This window comes from Rhincodon typus, chromosome 10 (genome assembly GCF_021869965.1).
Source record: "Rhincodon typus isolate 14 chromosome 10, sRhiTyp1.1, whole genome shotgun sequence".
NCBI lineage: Eukaryota > Metazoa > Chordata > Chondrichthyes > Orectolobiformes > Rhincodontidae > Rhincodon > Rhincodon typus.
In genome coordinates, this window is record NC_063341.1 from 66,155,471 (window position 1) to 66,172,958 (window position 17,488).

Sequence of the window (17,488 nt, forward strand, 5' to 3'; positions counted from 1 at the left end):
CTGAACAAAGAGGCCTTGGAGTGCAGGTTCATTGTTCCTTGAAAGTGGAGTTGCAGGCAGACAAGATAGTGAAGAAGGTGTTTGGTATGCTTGCTTTTATTGGTTAGTGCTTTGAGTATAGGAGCTGAGAGATCATGTTGCGGCTGTACAGGACATTGATTAGGCCACTTTTGGAATACTGTGTGCACTTCTGGTCTCCCTCCTATAGGAAGGATGTTGTGAAACTTGAAAGGGTTCAGAAAAGATTAACAAGGATGTTTCCAGGGTTGGAGGGTTGCAGTCTTTGAGCTATAGGGAGAGGCTGAATAGGCTGCGACTATTTTCCCTGGAGTGTCGGAGGCTGAGGAGTGACCTTATAGAAGTTTATAAAATCATGAGGGGCATGGACAGGGTGAATAGCCAAGGTCTTTTCCCTGGGGTGGGGGAATCCAAACCTAGAGGCCATAAGTTTAAAGTGAGAGGGGTAAGATTTAAAATGGACCTCAGGGGCAACTATTTTACACAGGGGTGGTGCGTGTTTGGAATGGACTGCCAGAGGAAATGGTGGAGGTTGGTACAATTAAAACATTTGAAAAGCATCTGGATGGGGTATATGAATAGAAAGATTTAGTGGGATATGTGCCAAATGTTGGAAAATGGGACTTGATTAATTTAGGATATCTGGTGGGCATGGACAAGTTGGACTGAAGGGTCTGTTTCCGTGCTGTACAGCTCTATGATTCTAACAATTGGGTCTGCCCACCCCACATGGACAGCAGTGGTTAAGAAGGCAGCTCACCCGTACCTTCTAAAGGACATTTACAAATGGGCAGTAAAATGCTGGCCTAGTCTACAATTCCCACATCCCATAAGTGTATTTTAAAAAAACCTTGCATGTGGAAATATGCAAAGCTGTTCCCCTGGCATGTCAATTCTTAACGGCAGCTGGAAAAAGTTTTAATATGATTTTTGTGCCTGTGCCCCTTAAATTGCTTCAGTTTGTCATGCTTTATGTAACTGAAGAGAATTATGGAGTTCAAAATAAAAATATGCTTTGTTTATACTTTGCCTATGAATGAATAGGATTGACTTTTTATTATGTTACTCTTACATTTGCTGGAAGTACTTTGGTTACCTGTTGTTTGCCTGACTGAGATAATGTTGTTTAAAAAGTCACCACCTTGACAAAAGGATTCAATTAAGTCTTTGTTTTGCAGTTAAAGGATTGATATAACTGTAATGCACAGTACATCAATTGTCACAATATGCTACCGGACTCCTTTTTTAGTTCATCTTGTACCAACAAAATCAATCAAACTTCTTTTTATAATTTTTTTCAATCATCCTGTTTTGGGCATGTTGTGACAACTTCAGAGCAGTTGGGACTTGAATTCAGACTTTCGGACCCAGAGATAGAGATGCTGTCACTGCATTATAAGACCCTCCTAAACTTATTTTTATGAAGATCTGTCACTTATAATACCAGGTGTAAACTGGTCAGCAATTAAAGTGCTGCAGATGCCATCTACTGGTAGTGAAATTGATAGAATAATACTTCTGGTTGGAAATTGAGTGATACCAGTGAAACTGGTATGAACATTTACATTGGTAACATTACATCAATGTGCAAAAGCCAGTTTTTAGCCCAAAATAACTGCTTCTTAATGTCCTGTGTTCAGTTTGCATTGTATGACTTTGAAAGTCTTTTGTATAGATGTGCAATGCTTTTCTATTAAAATGTGAGTTAGCAAAGCATTGTTCTAACTAGAAACAATTTAAAATTTACTATTTAAAATTTTGATTCGAATATATTTTTATTATTAATATCAGTGGTATTCATGTAAAAAGAATGATTCCAGTAAATGGTTTTGAAGCATTGGTTAGTGGACTTTCCCTTTTAAGAAATAGCTACTAACACTTAGTCATGATGTAACCACACATTGGGGATTCAGACCTGTCTTTTTTTTTGTTTTTAATGATTGAACATATGTTTTAGGTTAGTTCTAAGGCAGCTGTGGGTTAGTGCAGATTTGGAGGAAAAGAAGCAATTGTGTGCAATGTTATATATAACTTATTTGTTTGTTTTGATGTGCATGTAGATTCTTGTTTTCCTTTTTCTAGTGTTTTGTAATAGTTGAACTAAGCTTTAATGTCTGTTTTTCAACTGCACAATAGGAATTTGAAAATTATCCCGAATGACAGAAAATAGCTTTTAGATGATGGAATGATTCTGAAAATGTGTAGTAAATTAAATGTAGAATGTTTGGCACCAGTATTCAGAAATGGACTAACAGAAACTTAACTTTAGCTAATAGCAACAGAGGTAAATTTTTAATTAATTCAGTGCATGATATCTGTCTGTCTGTATTTCTGTCTCTTTGCCCATCTACAGTACCTAATTACCTATTTGTCTTCGATCTACTACCTGATTAAAACATTTACTTTATTTTTGGCTACTAAATGGCAGTGTACCAACACTTAATGATAACTAGGAACAATTTTTATTTATATTTATTTGTTTTGTAAGCATGAAGCAGTTAAAATATGTAATTTGAGAGCAGAGAAACCTTTTGGGAAAAAAAAGATAGTAGCCAGTTTCAGACTTTCACAGTCATTATTGCAAAGATTTGAGAAGGAAATTGCTCAAATTATTCCTTTCTCTCTGGGCCCGCATCTGCCTCCCTTGGGCAGCTGGTTTTCTTCTTTTCATCGCCACAGTGCTTCAGTTGAAAATTAATATTCTTTAGTAGTGAAACAAAGTTAACTCTCAAGTGGAATTTTAATTTGGAAAGGTCTTTCCTTATTTACTGTGTAGGATTAGGTAATAAATATATGCTGCACCTTTGAAATTGTGAATAATTTTTCATAAACAGAGAACCAAGATCTAATTTTGAATCAAAAAGTAAGAATTGCTGAGGGTATAGTTTTGGATTTTGTTTTTGGTGTACTTGATTTGAGTTGGTGAGTTAAAAGTAATTTTTGATTTTTAAATTCTTGCCAGTTTGAAACTTGAGGAGGAACTGCTATAATCTGCGCTGTAAAGCAAATAAATCCCAACATTCTAGGTAGTGGCATAGCTAAATTCATGATAAATATGCTTGCATCTTTCCTGTTTTTTCTTGTTATATTGGGATGATTCTGACTATCACTCCAGCAATTCTGCATGATAATTTGCAAATATATACTTTATTGAACAATTTCTACAATTTTCCCCTTTCCTGTTATAAGGTGTTGATTCTTGCAGAGTGTCATCCCCATCAGTGTCCCTCATTCATGTACTGAGTTTGGCAGATTATTTGACCAGCTGAGGTGAATCCTGTTTCTCTCTCTCCCACCCACCCACCCACAATACCACGACCACGACCACCACCACCACCGCCACCATGTACAAATTGCAATTAACATCACTGGTGAGTGGTATTAGGAGAGAACTTGAGACTGGTCATAGAACCCCATCTGGTGTTTCAGTTAAGATAAACTCGTCAACAAAAATGTTTAATTTGGGCACTTGATCTGTGGTTTTCTGACTAAATGTTCCAATGCTTTTGGTTTTTAATTGAGAATTACAACATTCATTCCAAATGTGTTTTCTATTTATTTAGCTTATACAGGCATGGCTTGATATTTTAAAAAAAGAGTCGGCTCCACTAGTTTTCATTCCTTGGCATGCATTACAGCCCTGAGCCAGAACTTGAGTATATAAATTATGCTGCTGCCTTCACACAGCTCTTAGGGAAAATTGTATTATTAGAGATACTGACCTCAAGATGAAGTTTTAAACTGTGTACATATGGCTGTCTGTTCTGGTGGTTCAAGTAGATGTAAATAATCCTGTGCTAGTATTTGAAGAAGAGTAAGAAATTCTCTTGCCATGCAGCACAACATTCCATTCAACAAGCAGTACCAAAAGCAACTAACTCTGGAGTGCCACTTTATTCAGTTTGGCTGCAATATTTGTGCATACAACAGTGACTGTACTTCGTAACTCAATGGATGTGAGAAATACTATATAAATGCAACTTCTTTCTAACTTAAATTATTGTGACAGTATTTACAATGCACTGAGGTAAGCTTATATAACTAATCTAAATCAAGAATAAGTACAATGTTTGCAACAAACAAGAATAAAGTGTGGGGATACTTGAATCCTGTGGGAAAAAGTTCAGAAATAAATAGAAAGATGAGAGTAGAAGAGAAAGCAGTTTCGTAAAGGAATTGGGAGGTACAACTAGAACTTGCTGTTTATTTAGTGTGTTTACAAAGGAAAATACTCCAAGGTAAATAATCATACCTAGAAGAAAAATTGCTGTTATCACAGGTTACTTAAATCTTGCTCAAAGAGGTAGGTAGGTACCTGCAGTGAGGAAATCAATGAGGAGAAGAGAGACTAGGGAAGAGAGAGGATAAGAGAGAAGGTGAGGAAGAGGATGGGGCAGATCAACTCTCCAATTCTGTTCAGTACAGGGGATCTTTGAATATCTTGCTGTTTATGTGCTCATTACAGATGTATGTAACCTGGGATGGAAATAAGATAGAGGGAGTTATTGTTTGCAGGGAGGATTTTTTTCTCTTATTGGTAAGGGAGAGTGTAAGGGTGTGGATGCCAGTTATGTCCCCTTGACAGCATTCCTGCCTATTTGGTGGTGGTGGTGGGGTGTGTGCCAATTTGTAGTTTTTTGCTACTTGGTACGGAGGGGCGGAGGGCAGTGCACTAATTTTCCAATTGTGCATGTCTTCATTGGGTAATTGGTGGGTCCTTGTTTCTGGACCCCTTTTTTTGATGGATTTAGGGTTGCAGTGGTTGGTAAGTAGCGTGAAGCTGGTGTGATATGTTGATGGCCATTTGACTGAAGATGGGGCGTGGTCTCTTGCTGACTATCCCTGCTTAGAGAGGGAAATTATTTAATTTGACTGGAGATTGGGGATTATTTGTGAGAATTTGTGAGAATTTGTGATCCTATGCTCCATAGTGTAGGATCAAGGTTTCTGGTAGCATGGATGTTGGGGCTTAGGATCTAGTCTGCAAATAATATTTTCTTTCTGTAAAATTCCAGATAATATCTAATCTTGGGTTGTCTATCAAAAGATGTTTGCCTTCATTTCTTGCAAGTTTTTTTTTGCAGCCTTTGATTTTATTTTGGATTGGTTTTAATACACAAAGCTATTACCAGTCAAATGCATTTTTTTGTGCTGTCCATGTTCCAAGGTTGCAGGAGAATACTGTCTAATGCTTCCAGAATCATAGATGTGATAAAAATCTACGATTTTGTGATTTTTAACAGATACAGAAGGAAGTCATTCAACCCATTGTGTCTGTACTGGATCTGAAAGAGATACCCAGCTAGTCCCATTCTCCAACCCTATCTACGTAGCCCTTGCAAGCAGATTCTAAATCCTGAGTAAAGAAGTTTCTCTTCATTTTACTCCTAGCTCTTTTGCTGACAATCTTGAAATTGTGACCCCTAGTTACTGACATACAGTACTAACTAGTGAAAACAGGATATCATGCTTTATCCTGTCAATATTGTCCATAATTTTGAACACCTCAATAAGGTCACCATTTAACCTTTTCTCCTCCAAGGAGGATACACCCAATTTCTCTAATCTTGCATCTAAAATCCCTCATTCCTGATATCATTCTAGTACATCTCCTTTGCACTGTCTCCAGGGCCTTAACATCCTTATAAAGTAAGGTGCCCAGAACGGGTGGCATGGTGGCTCAGTGGTTAGCACTGCTGCCTCACAGCACCAGGGGCCCGGGTTCAATTCCGCTCTTGGGCAACTGCCTGTGTGGAGTTTGTACGTTCTCCCCGTGTCTGTGTGGGTTTCCTCCAGGTAACCTCCAGGTGCTCCAGTTTCCTCCCACTGGCCAAAGATGTGCAGGCTAGGTGGATTGGCTGTGCTAAATTGCCCATGGTGTTCAGGGATGTGTACATTAGGTGGGTTATAGGGGGATGGGTCTGAGTGGGATGCTCTGAGAGTTGGTGTGGACTTGTTGGGTTGAAGGGACTGTTTCCACACCGTAGGGAGTCTAAGTCTAAACAATGTGTTCTGATCAGTGATTTGTAGAAGTGTAACATCACTTCCTTACTTTTAAACTCAATGCCTCTATTCATAAACCTAAGGAACCTATAAGCCTTCTTAACCACTTTTCAACTTGCCTGGCCGCCTTTCAGACAATCATACACATAAATCCTGAAGTCCTTCTGTTCCTGTACTCCCATCAAATTTGAAGCATCGAGACTATATTGGCTCTCTGTTTTTTCTACCAAAATGCATTGCCTGACATTTGACTGCGTTGAAATTCATCTGCTAGGTATGTGCCCATTTAGCAAACCTGTAAATATTTCTCTACAGTCGTTCAGCGTCTTCCTTACAATTCTCTATTCTTCCTAGCTTAGTATCTTCTGCAAGTTAGAGATTTTGCCCTCAACACCCATCTCCAAATCATTTATACCAACAAGAATAAGCAAATGTCCCAATGCCGAACCCTGTGGAACACTACTTTCAACTCATCTCCAGTCTTGAGAAATACCCTATCCCCTCTTTCCTATCCTTTAGCCAATTTCTAATTCATTCTGCCAAAGACCCACCAATCTCAAGCATTTTTGATTTGCTAACTGCCATGTGGTACCATATCAAATGCTTTCTAAAAAATATATAACATCCACAGTACTAACCTCATCCACTGCCAGTATCACCTCGTCAAAGAACTCAATTAAATTGGTCAGACATGTCCTGCCCTTGACAAAGTCATGTTGATTGTCTAGTATTACCTTATTTTTAAGTATTTATTTATCTTATCCTGTATTATGGCCTCCATCAGTTTTCTCACTATTGATGTTAAGCTGAATTGTATACTTTAGATTGAAGGGTCATGTTTGGAAGGGAACTATTTAGCCAGTTATTGATGATTCGTACTGTTAGGGTCTAATCTAAATTTAATCACATGATTTTTGAAAATTAAAGATCTGCGCTGTTTGTCACTGGCCTGTTCAGTGACCAGTGAACCATTTTGGTCAGAGGCTATAATGTATATTGTATTTTGGTCATTCATGGAATGCGGTATCACTGGCTGGACCAGTATTTATTGCTTATCCTCCGTTGCCCTTCAGAAGCTGGTCATGAGCCATTGTCTTCAATGGCTGCAGTTCATTTTATTTTTATTCATTCTTGGGATGTGGGCATTTGCTGGTTGGGCCAGCGTTTACTGCCCATCCCTAGTTTTCCTTGAAGGTGGTGGTGGTGAGCTGCCTTCTTGAACCACTGCAGTCCATTTGATGTAGGTAGCCCCATAATACCATGAGAAGGGAATTCCAGGATTTTGATGCAGCGAAAGTGAGCGTAGATGCAGTTGAGTGAGGGAGCCTTGGTTCTCGAGAGGTCGAACGACTGGTTAAGAGGAGAGGGATGCTTATATAAGGTTTAGGAAACAAGGAGTGGAAAAGGCTCTAGAGGGATACAAGTTAGCCAGGAAGGAGCTGAAGAAAGGGCTTAGGAGAGCTATAAGGGCTATAAGGGGGCATGAGAAAACCTTGGCAGATAGGATCAAGGAAAATTCCAAGGCTTTTTACACGTACGTGAGGAATAAGAGAATGACCAGAGAAAGGGTAGGGCTGATCAAGGATTGTAAAGGGAATTTGTGCACGGAGCCTAAAGAGATAGGAGAGGTCCTTAATGAATACTTTTCTTCGATATTCACAACTAAGAGGGACCTAGTTGTAGAGGACGACAGTGTGAAACAGGCTGGTAGGCTAGAGGAGGTGGATGTTAGAAAGGAAGATGTACTAGGAATTTTGAGGAACTTGAAGAAAGATAAGTCCCCCGGGCCTGATGGGATTTATCCGAGGATTCTATGGGAAGCAAGGGAAGAGATCGCAGGGCCTTTGGCGATGATCTTTTCGTCCTCACTGTCCACGGGTATAGTGCTGGAAGATTGGAAAGAGGCAAACGTCATTCCCTTATTCAAAACAGGGAATTGGGATAACCCCAGAAATTACAGGCCAGTTAGTCTTACTTCAATGGTGGGCAAATTATTGGAAAGGGCTCTGAGAGATAGGATTTATGATCACTTGGAAAGGCACAGTTTGATTCATGATAGTCAGCATGGATTTGTGAGGGGTAGATCATGCCTCTCAAACCTTATTGAATTCTTTGAACAGGTGACCAAACACGTGGATGAAGGTAGAGCAGTGGATGTGGTATACATGGATTTAAGTAAGGCATTTGATAAGGTTCCCCATGGTAGGCTCATGCAGAAAGTAAGGAGGCATGGGATAGGGGGAAATGTGGCAGATTGGATTCAGAATTGGCTGACCCTTAGAAGACAAAGGGTGGTGGTGGACGGAAAATATTCAACATGGTGCTCAGTTACGAGTGGTGTACCACAAGGATCTGTTCTGGGTCCTCTTCTATTTGTAATTTTTGTAAATGATTTTGAATGAAGGAGTGGAAGGGTGGATTAGTAAGTTCGCGGATGATACAAAGGTGGTTCAAGTTGTGGATAGTGCGGAGGGCTGTTCTAGGTTACAAAGGGACATTGATAGCATGCAGAGCTGGGCTGAGAAGTGACAGATGGAGTTTAACCCTGAAAAGTATGAGGTGATTCATTTTGGAAGGACAAACTTGAAAGCAGAATACAGGGTTAACGAAAAGATTCTTGGCAGTGTGGAGGAGCAGAGAGATCTTGGGGTTCATGTCCACAGTTCCCTGAAAGCTGCCAACCAGGTGGATAGAGTTGTTAAGAAGGCATATGGTGTGTTAGCTTTCATTTAATAGAGGGATTGAGTTCAAGAGCTGTGAAGTTATGCTCCAGTTGTACAAAAGCCTGGTTCAGCCACATCTGGAGTATTGTGTCCAGTTCTGGTCACCTCATTATAGGAAAGATGTGGAAGCGTTGGAAAAGGTGCAGAGGAGATCTACCAGGATGTTGCCTGGAATGGAGAGAAGGTCTTATGAGGAAAGGTTGAGAGAGCTAGGGCTTTTCTCTTTAGAACGATGAAGGATGAAAGATGACTTGATAGAGGTGTACAAAATGATCAGAGGTATAGATAGAGTGGACAGTCAGAGACTTTTTCCTAGGGTGGAGGTAGCTATTATGAGGGGGCATAGTTTTAAAGTGAGTGGAGGTAGATATAGGGGAGACGTCACAGGTAGCCTCTTTACTCAGAGAGCGGTAGGGATGTGGAATGCATTGCCAGAGAGGGTAGTGGAGTCGGCCTCATTAGGGGCATTTAAGCGGCTATTAGATGGGCATATGGATGATAGCATAAGGTAGGGGTGGAGGTTAGTTTGATCTTAGGATTAGGGTAAAAGTTCGGCACAACATCATGGGCCGAAGGGCCTGTACTGTGCTGTACTGTTCTATGTTCTATATTTCCTAGTCAGGATGGTGAGTGGCTTGAAAGGTAACTTACAGGTGGAAGTGTTCCCACATATCTGCTGCCCTTGTCCTTCTGGATGTTAGTGTTTGAAGGTTTGGAAGGTGCTGTCTAGGAAGCCTTGGTGAATTTTTGCCATGCATCTTGTAGGTGGTACATACTGTTGCTACTGAATGGTGGTGGTGGTGGTGGTGGTGGAGAGAATGGATATTGTGGATATGATGGAAATTGTCTTGGAAGGTGTCAGCCTTGTTGAGTGTTATTGGAGTTGCACTCAGCCAGGCAAGTGGGGAGTATTCCACATCACACTCCTGACTTGTGCCTTGTAGATGGTGGACAGGTTTAAGGGGAGCCATGCAATGAGTTATTCCTGCAAGATTCCTAACCTTTGACTTGCTCTTGCAGTCATTCTATTTCTGTGACTAGCCTAGTTTAGTTTCTGGTAAATGGTAGCCATTAGAATGTTGAAAGTGGGAGTTCAGCGATGGTAACGCAATGGAATATTAATGGGTGATGATTGTATTCTCTTTTGTTAGAGACAAATCATTGCCTGGCATTTGTGTGGCATGAATGTCTTGTTAGCCCAAACCTGGATGTTTTCCTGATCTTGCTGCACTGTGATATTTTCATATATTTTTACTATTTGTCATATTTTATAATTTTTGCATGATAAACCTCACAGGGTAATTAATGTTCCATTTAAAATTTAATTTCTTCTTGTAGTCTGCTGTTTTTTTTGTGTACAGTGTTTTGCCTTCTTTTTAGCAAAGCTGTGTACATGCCTTATTTATCCCAGAACAAAGCCAGAGTGAAACCTGTTGGGCTGGAGAGTGGCCACTCACCTGCACAACGTATGGGGGATTTTGTCTCTGAATCAAAATACAGTCCTATTAGGATTATAAAATGTAGCTAATCATGTACCTTTATTCTCTACATTTTTGTTCTTTTAGGGTTATGAATGAAAGAACATCAAAAGTCTTAATCCTTCTATCTTGCTGAGAAGTTTAGTTCCCATGGTGAAATATTGCCATTGACGTAGCGACTTTGGCTGTATTAGAAGATAAAAGCATCATCAGTGGACTGTGTAACGCAGAGCACAGTATTGCATTGTATTCGCATCATGACTTCAAATGGAATTCAAACAACGTTGCTCATCATGTTGCTATGTGAAGTATCTGCAGGTGAGCAATTTGTTACAGATGTTTTGAAAACTGTTTTGAATTTTTTTATTCTTATTTTCATTTTTGTATATTAAGACTCACCACAGGATCCAAAATGTTTCCAAGACCTCCAAATTGTGAATTTCCACCTTAATCTCTCCTCTCACGTCAGTGTATAGGTTTTTAAAATTCAAACTTAGTTCAACTCATCACTACTTGTTACAGAACTGTAGAAAATTACAGCACACAGACTATTTAACCTATGATGTCAATCTGCTCTCACAAAGCAATCAAAATCATTCTTTTAAAGCTCCCACCACGAAATTATCTCTCCATGGCTTTGGATTTTCCTCTTCTTCAATTACTTATTACTGTTATCTTCAAATTTGTCAAGTAAGTTATCTGTCATTAACCTGCCCTCCAGTTTCCTACATAATGGATCATAGAGGTATTCAAAATTCAAATTGTTAATTTATCATTACTCGTTAGATAATGTTAGTTCCTCTCCAAGCCACACTCACCATCCTTACTTGGAATTATATTGCTGTTCCTTCACTGCTGCTGGGTCAAAATCCTGGAACTCTTTCCCCAACTGCATTGATTCCATCTGTACTAAATGGAGTGAATTTCAAGAAGGCATCTCAAGGGCAATTAGAGATGGGCAATAAATACTGATACAGCCAGCAAAGCCCATATCCCTTGAATGAACAATTTGAAAAAAAGCTGATGTCGAAAAGAGAAACACAACACACCACAAAAACACAAAAAAAACATGAAAATGAATTTGTTTTCTGATATTCCTGTTAGTGATAACTTTAAAGGTTGAAAAAAATGGAAAGGGACTTAAAAAATTGGGTTGGAAATGCCAAACTTTCCCACCCACAGTACCTCTGAAATATCCACGACTGAGTCATTGAGCTTTCTTTGTGCTCCTTTCTCTAGTCTAAGAGTGCAGGAGCTGAGTAGACACTGCCAACACTTAAGTTAGCGTCCCCAGAAGTGTTTTGGCTGCAGGTAGGCCTTTTCGCTGTTGGTCAACTACCCACTAACTTCTGTGGGAGGGTAGAGAAGGAAGACCACCTTAGGCCCCAATCCCCTGCACATAAAATTCTTCTCTAAGTTGCATTTAATAACTAACTACTAGAAGTGACATGCTAAGTTTATTTTGCCCATCTTTCCTTTTCATTGACATCCGATGTCACCAAGACAAGTTTAGTACCAGATTTGGTTTATTTGATATGTTGGTCCAGATTTCAAACAAACAGATCTGTCTTAAGTCAGTATGTTTTGACTGCGCTTTTAATATATACGTAGATACAACCATGACTGCAGTCAAGAGCCAATCTACTAAAACCTGTAAGATAGAAACCGCACAATGGCATAATACATTCAATAAGCTCTATGTCATTAAGTAAGATACTAGAGTTCAAATCCAAACCTCTGCTAATATCTGATGTGTTTGATTATCTTGGCATCCATGCCATCACAATACCAAGATGCCTTATGCCTGGAACGGAAAGGAGGGGGAGGTGAGAGGAATTACTAAAATAAATAAAAGTCAGCACTTCAGGCTCTATTAACTTGTAAACTGAGGCTCAATGCATCAGTTCATCTATAAAAATATCTATATTGACCTAAAATGAAGTTAGGTATTACAGATGCTACCAGTTATAAAAATGATATAAACTGTGCAATATTATACTGCATGGTTATTACAATGAAAATAATCTCATGCAGTGATATGCAAACTGTTAGAAGTGATTGGATGATGAGACAGAGACTGGGCGGAATCGCCCGTGCAGTCACCTTTCATTAAACAATTAACTTGTTTAGGAAAGAAAAACACTGAAGACCATACCTTGATTTTTATAATTCTGTATTTTAAAGCTGCGAAACAGAACCAAAACAATTTCTAGAAGATGCAAGATTTTTTTGAGCACACACTGTTGAAATAAGAAGCAAGGTATAATTATGATCAAAATCTTGTCACTTTATTTCAGGCCTTGGAATAGAGCCAGAATGCATCACTTAAATTTGTAAATATGCCTTGCAGTTTTTTTTTCAAGGAAAAAAATGCTCTAGATCTTGAAGGCTTACTGGACCCAAAACATTAACTGTGATTTCTCACTACAGATGTTGCCAGACCTGTTAGATTTTCCAGCCATTTCTGCTTTTGGTTTTAGATCTTGGGCTCAATTTTGGCTAGCAGTCAAAACTCATATTGGTTTTGCCTTTTTTACCTGTTTCACAGTTAGGAACATTAGGAACAGGCATTGAGCTTGCTTCACAATTTATTCCATTTTTTTTAGTTTTGTTCATGGGATTGCTGGCTAAACCAGCATTTATTCCTTAGCCCTAATTGTACTGGGGAAGGTGGCAGTTAACTGCCTTCTTGAACTGATGCAGTCTGACCATTACAGTGCTGTTATTCACCCAGTGATAGTGAAGGTACAGTGATACAGTTCCAAGTCAGAATGGTGTGTGGCTTAAAGGGGAGCTTGCAGTTAGTGGTGTACCCATACATCTACTTCACTTGCGCTTCTAGGTGGTAGAGGTTGCAGGCTTGCGAGATATTGTCAGAGATGTCCTCCTCGCCCTTTTGACCTTTTAAAGAGAGAATGAGGGGTGACGATATCTACAACAAATTCAAAACATCCGTGCTTGAGATAAACCCAGCAGTTAAGGAATTTGTTTCCATCACAACTGGTGCACCAACCGTGCTTAGTGCAAATGTGGACTTTATTGCATTTTGCAGAAATGATCCTGATTTTCCCCTATTTTGTCAATTTATTATTGACAATTTATAATTCACCAGCAAGCATCGGTGAATAAAGTAATGACCTTCAAATGCAATGAAAATTGTCATTTAAGATTGTAAACTTGATATCAGCATGAGCCCTTCAGCACTGCTTGTTTAAAATCCTTATTCAACAAACTTAATGTTGCTCCTTGTGAACTGAGCAACCATGTTGGTGTGTAGCAGTTAAGTTGAGGGAAGGTCCTACAAAGATTTTTAAATGTGATGTCTTAAATGTCACTTTTCTTAAATCGAGGAATGAGATGTCCAGTGAGCTGTCAGGTAATGATTGGTTGCTCAACTTCGAGTCCCTTAAAGAAATAACTTGAAAACTGAATTGTGAACTTCAGGGAAAGGACAGAGACTTAGCACATCCATACCTTTTGAATGCATTCAAATTGAAACTGGGTCAGCGGTCCTCCTACATAAAAGAAAATGCTGCAACACTTTCTGAGTCACATCAGAGGTAAAGAAAAATGGATCCACCGACAAAATTTCTGTGCATACCTGGGATATTACAGGAATTCAAAAAGCAATTTCAGGAATTTCGATGTGATGAAACAAATTGTCATGTTTGTCTTGAATCCATTTCTTCAAGTAGACATTGGTGGTTTGGTCACCAAATGTATCAAATGTTTGATTTACAAAGGAGTGGAGTTGAAATGGAGATGATTACAAAGCAAACTGGGAGGCCTGAAAGTCCGATCAAGGAACAGCAATTTTGTGGGGACTTTAGCTGGAAAATCCCCTACTCTATCATCCTGTGCTTTTTTAATGTGAAATTCTGACTCCACATACCTCTGACAGTGATCTTTCAAATGAGGATAATGAAGTCCAAGTATCACACCAGCCTCGCCAATCGGAAGCTACTGTTGAAGATGACACACGGTGCTGCCACTTTGCGTTGGTGGTAAAGTGAGTGAATGTTAAAGGTGGTGAATAGTATTTCAATAAAGTAGCCTACATTATTGACTAGATAGTGTCAAGTTTCCTGAATATTGTTGGAGCGGGTGATCCATTGTACTCCTGACGTGTAGGTGATGGAGAGGCACTTGGGAGACAGGAATTGAGTCACTTGTCACAGAATTCCCAGGTGCTGACTTGCTCTTGCAGTCATTGTATTTATCTGCCTGGTCCAGCTCAGCTTATGGTTGTTGTCAAACCCGGGATGTTGATTTTAGGGGATTCCGTGATCGTAGTTCCTTTGAACGTCACAAGGTGATGGTTGGGTTATCTTGCTAGAAATAGTAATTACGTGGCACTTAACTGTCAAGTAACATTTGTACCACACTTCTCGATGCTGTCCTTGCTTTTCTGAATATGGACAGAGACTGCTTCAGTATCTGGGAAGTTATGAATGATGCTGAACATTGTGCAATGATCAGTGAACGTCCTCACATCTGACCTCTTTATTGTGGAGGGAATGTCAATGAGCAGCTGCAGATGTCTGTGTCTGGGACACTACTTTGAGGAGCTATGGGCTGTCGTGGTACAGTGGTTGTTTCCCCACCTCTGAGCCAGGAGGCTTGGGTTCAAGCCCCACCTGCTCCAGAGATGTGTAATAACATTTCTGAATGGATTGCTTGGAAAATTTCTGTCCTGAGGAACTCCTGCAGAGTTGACCCAGAGCTGAGATGACTGACCTGCAACAACTATAACTGCCTTCCTCTAGGCAAGGTTTGACTTCAACTAGGAGGTGTTTATTTACCTTTTGATTCACAAAAGTGCTGGAGAAACTCAGCAGTTGAGTAGGGAGAAACAATTAATGTTTTGATTATTTGTGAGGAACAACATCTTGGATCTCATGGTCAACTGAGAGTTGGAGCAGATGATAAAGAAGTGAACAATGCGGCTGAGCCTAAACAGGCTGCGCAATAGTATAAAATAAGTAGCAAGGGACAGAGTGAGTGGCATGGACAGAAAATGGAAGCTGTGGCCTTTGCATTGTTAAGATGGATATCAGACAAGCTATAGGAGTCATGAGAAGATCATGGAGAAGTGAAGCAGTGTGTTACTGGAATACTTGCGGAGATGAAGTCTGTTTGGTAATGCAGCTGAAAAAAAGCAAATTGCAGTTGAAGAAGGAACCAATAATGGATTCTGTTGAAATTTTAGGCTTGATGGTGTGAGGGTGGGGGAGAAAATACATTGTTAGAAATGTTCTGAACATGGTGGCTTTAAAGGAGAAAAAGAAATTTGCATGACTGGAAAGATCTTATTCAGAATGCCAGCTAGCATGGGGCCCAAGAAAGGCCCATGACATATTTGCAAGAATTGTGCTTTGATTTACATGATAATTAAAAGTTTATAATTGCCATTTTGTTGAGCAGTGAATGCCGAATTTGTTTCAGATGCATCAGTGGTTTACAGCATTGATTAATGCAATTGAATAATGTGACAGAGCTCAAAGGTCACAAACTTGAATAACATAATGTCAATGAAATATTGTAAATTGTGAAATTTGGATTTGGGACATTAAGGCATGGTTAAACACTGAAAATTATTGTTCAAAATGAACTTGGAAAGGTTTGCTGACTATGTTGAAATTTGGGTAGTAAGCATTATTGAGTTTTGCTCCTCCACATCAGTGCACTTGTTGCATATAAAGTAAGCCTTTGATTTTTATATCAAGATACTTGATTAAAGCCCTTTCATTTAGTTTTATTTTAAAATGCATACTATTAAAATTAAATATCGTAAGTTACAAAGAGGAAACTCAGCAGTTTAGCTTTGGTATTCTTCTGACTGGGGAATTATTTCCATAGATGATGCAAACATTGATGCAAGCTGGGGATTGTTAGAAAACAGTTCATTCAAAATCTGTTTGATAAGTGAAATAAAATTTTCTGCAGTTTCACTGAAGGTTTTCCATGTCTTTTATCAGTAATAAGTTTTCAATTAGATGACATCAGTATCTTACGCACTGTGTGTTTTTGGTGCAGTTTCTTCAAAGGCCTCAAATGTGCTATGTTTTGATTCATTTTCAGTTGTTTTGAAAATATGCTAATTTAAATTCAGGATTCCTACATTTAAAGAATATGTAAAACCAGATAAATGCATTGCAATGGTATGAAATTGTCTTTCCTTTGCACTTATCTCTTGTGTCTTTTGAAATAGAATAGAGAAATGACCAACTCGAGGGACTTCTTATGATTTAATTTTCAGTTTGCTTCCCTTGAAAAAAATCATTAATATCTTAATTAGGATAACTGTCTTCTGAAAGACCTTCAGTTCTATAAGCACTATCGAAATAAGTTGATCCTTGAAATTAGTTTTCTTTTCATTAATAATTGCTGGAGCCTGTTATCCTGCAGTGTGGATATTGGTAAAGTCAGCTACATATTGGAATTCTGTATACTTGAATGAACTCTTCATGCAAAATGGCTGTGGTTCAGTTGGTACAAATTTGTTTCCAGTGTTTTTATTTTGTGAGAAACAACGGAATTAGTAGAATGGAGAGACTAACTGAGCGGCAATGCTTTTCTCCAGTCCTAGATATTGCCTGAGAGAGCATCCAATCTTTTATAGTTATGTGATAGGAGTCATTAAATAAAGGTAGGCCATTCATTACATCAAACCTGTTCTGCAGTTAGATCTTGACTGATCATCGACCTAAACGCCTCTTCTTCACATTCCCTCCATATTCCATATGTTGGACTGGGGTGGACAACCTCAAGTCACATGATACCACGTTATAGTCCAACAGGTTTATTAGAAAGCACAAGGTTTCAGAGCAGTCACCTGACTTGCAGTTCTGAGGAAGGGTCACCGGGCCTGAAACGTTAACTCTGTTTTTCCTTCACAGATGCTGCCAAACCTGCTGAGCTTTTCCAGCAACTTTTGTTTTAAGTCCTGTTAGAATATTTTTTCTATGTTTCTATGAGAATCCTCCTCCCATTTTTCTAGTTTCCAGTGAATATAATCTTAATCAATAGAGTCTATCTTGATACATCGATCCTAGTATCCTAGGAATCAATTTGGTATATCTATGTTGCACTCCCTCCATAGCTAGGACATGTTTCCTCAAATGAAGAGATCAAACTGCACACACTGCTCCAGATGTGGTCCTACCAAGGCTGTATAGAATTGCAGCAAGCCATCCCTACTCCTGTACTCTAAACCTATAACTATGGAGGCCAACATACCACACCTTTACCTCCTTCTGCCTCGGT

The 17,488-nt window shown here is 39.2% G+C and overlaps 1 protein-coding gene across 4 annotated transcripts in view; it reads left to right on the forward strand.

Moving 5' to 3' along the window:
• tgfbr3 (transforming growth factor, beta receptor III) overlaps positions 1–17,488 on the forward strand; it is a 199,557-nt gene that overhangs the window by 11,608 nt on the left and 170,461 nt on the right. For all 4 annotated transcript variants that reach the window (XM_048601985.1, XM_048601986.1, XM_048601987.1 and 1 more), the window contains exon 2: positions 10,310–10,540. In XM_048601985.1, coding sequence (XP_048457942.1) covers positions 10,480–10,540 — 61 coding nt within the window. In that variant the 5' untranslated portion in view covers positions 10,310–10,479. The remainder of the gene's footprint in view (positions 1–10,309; positions 10,541–17,488) is intronic.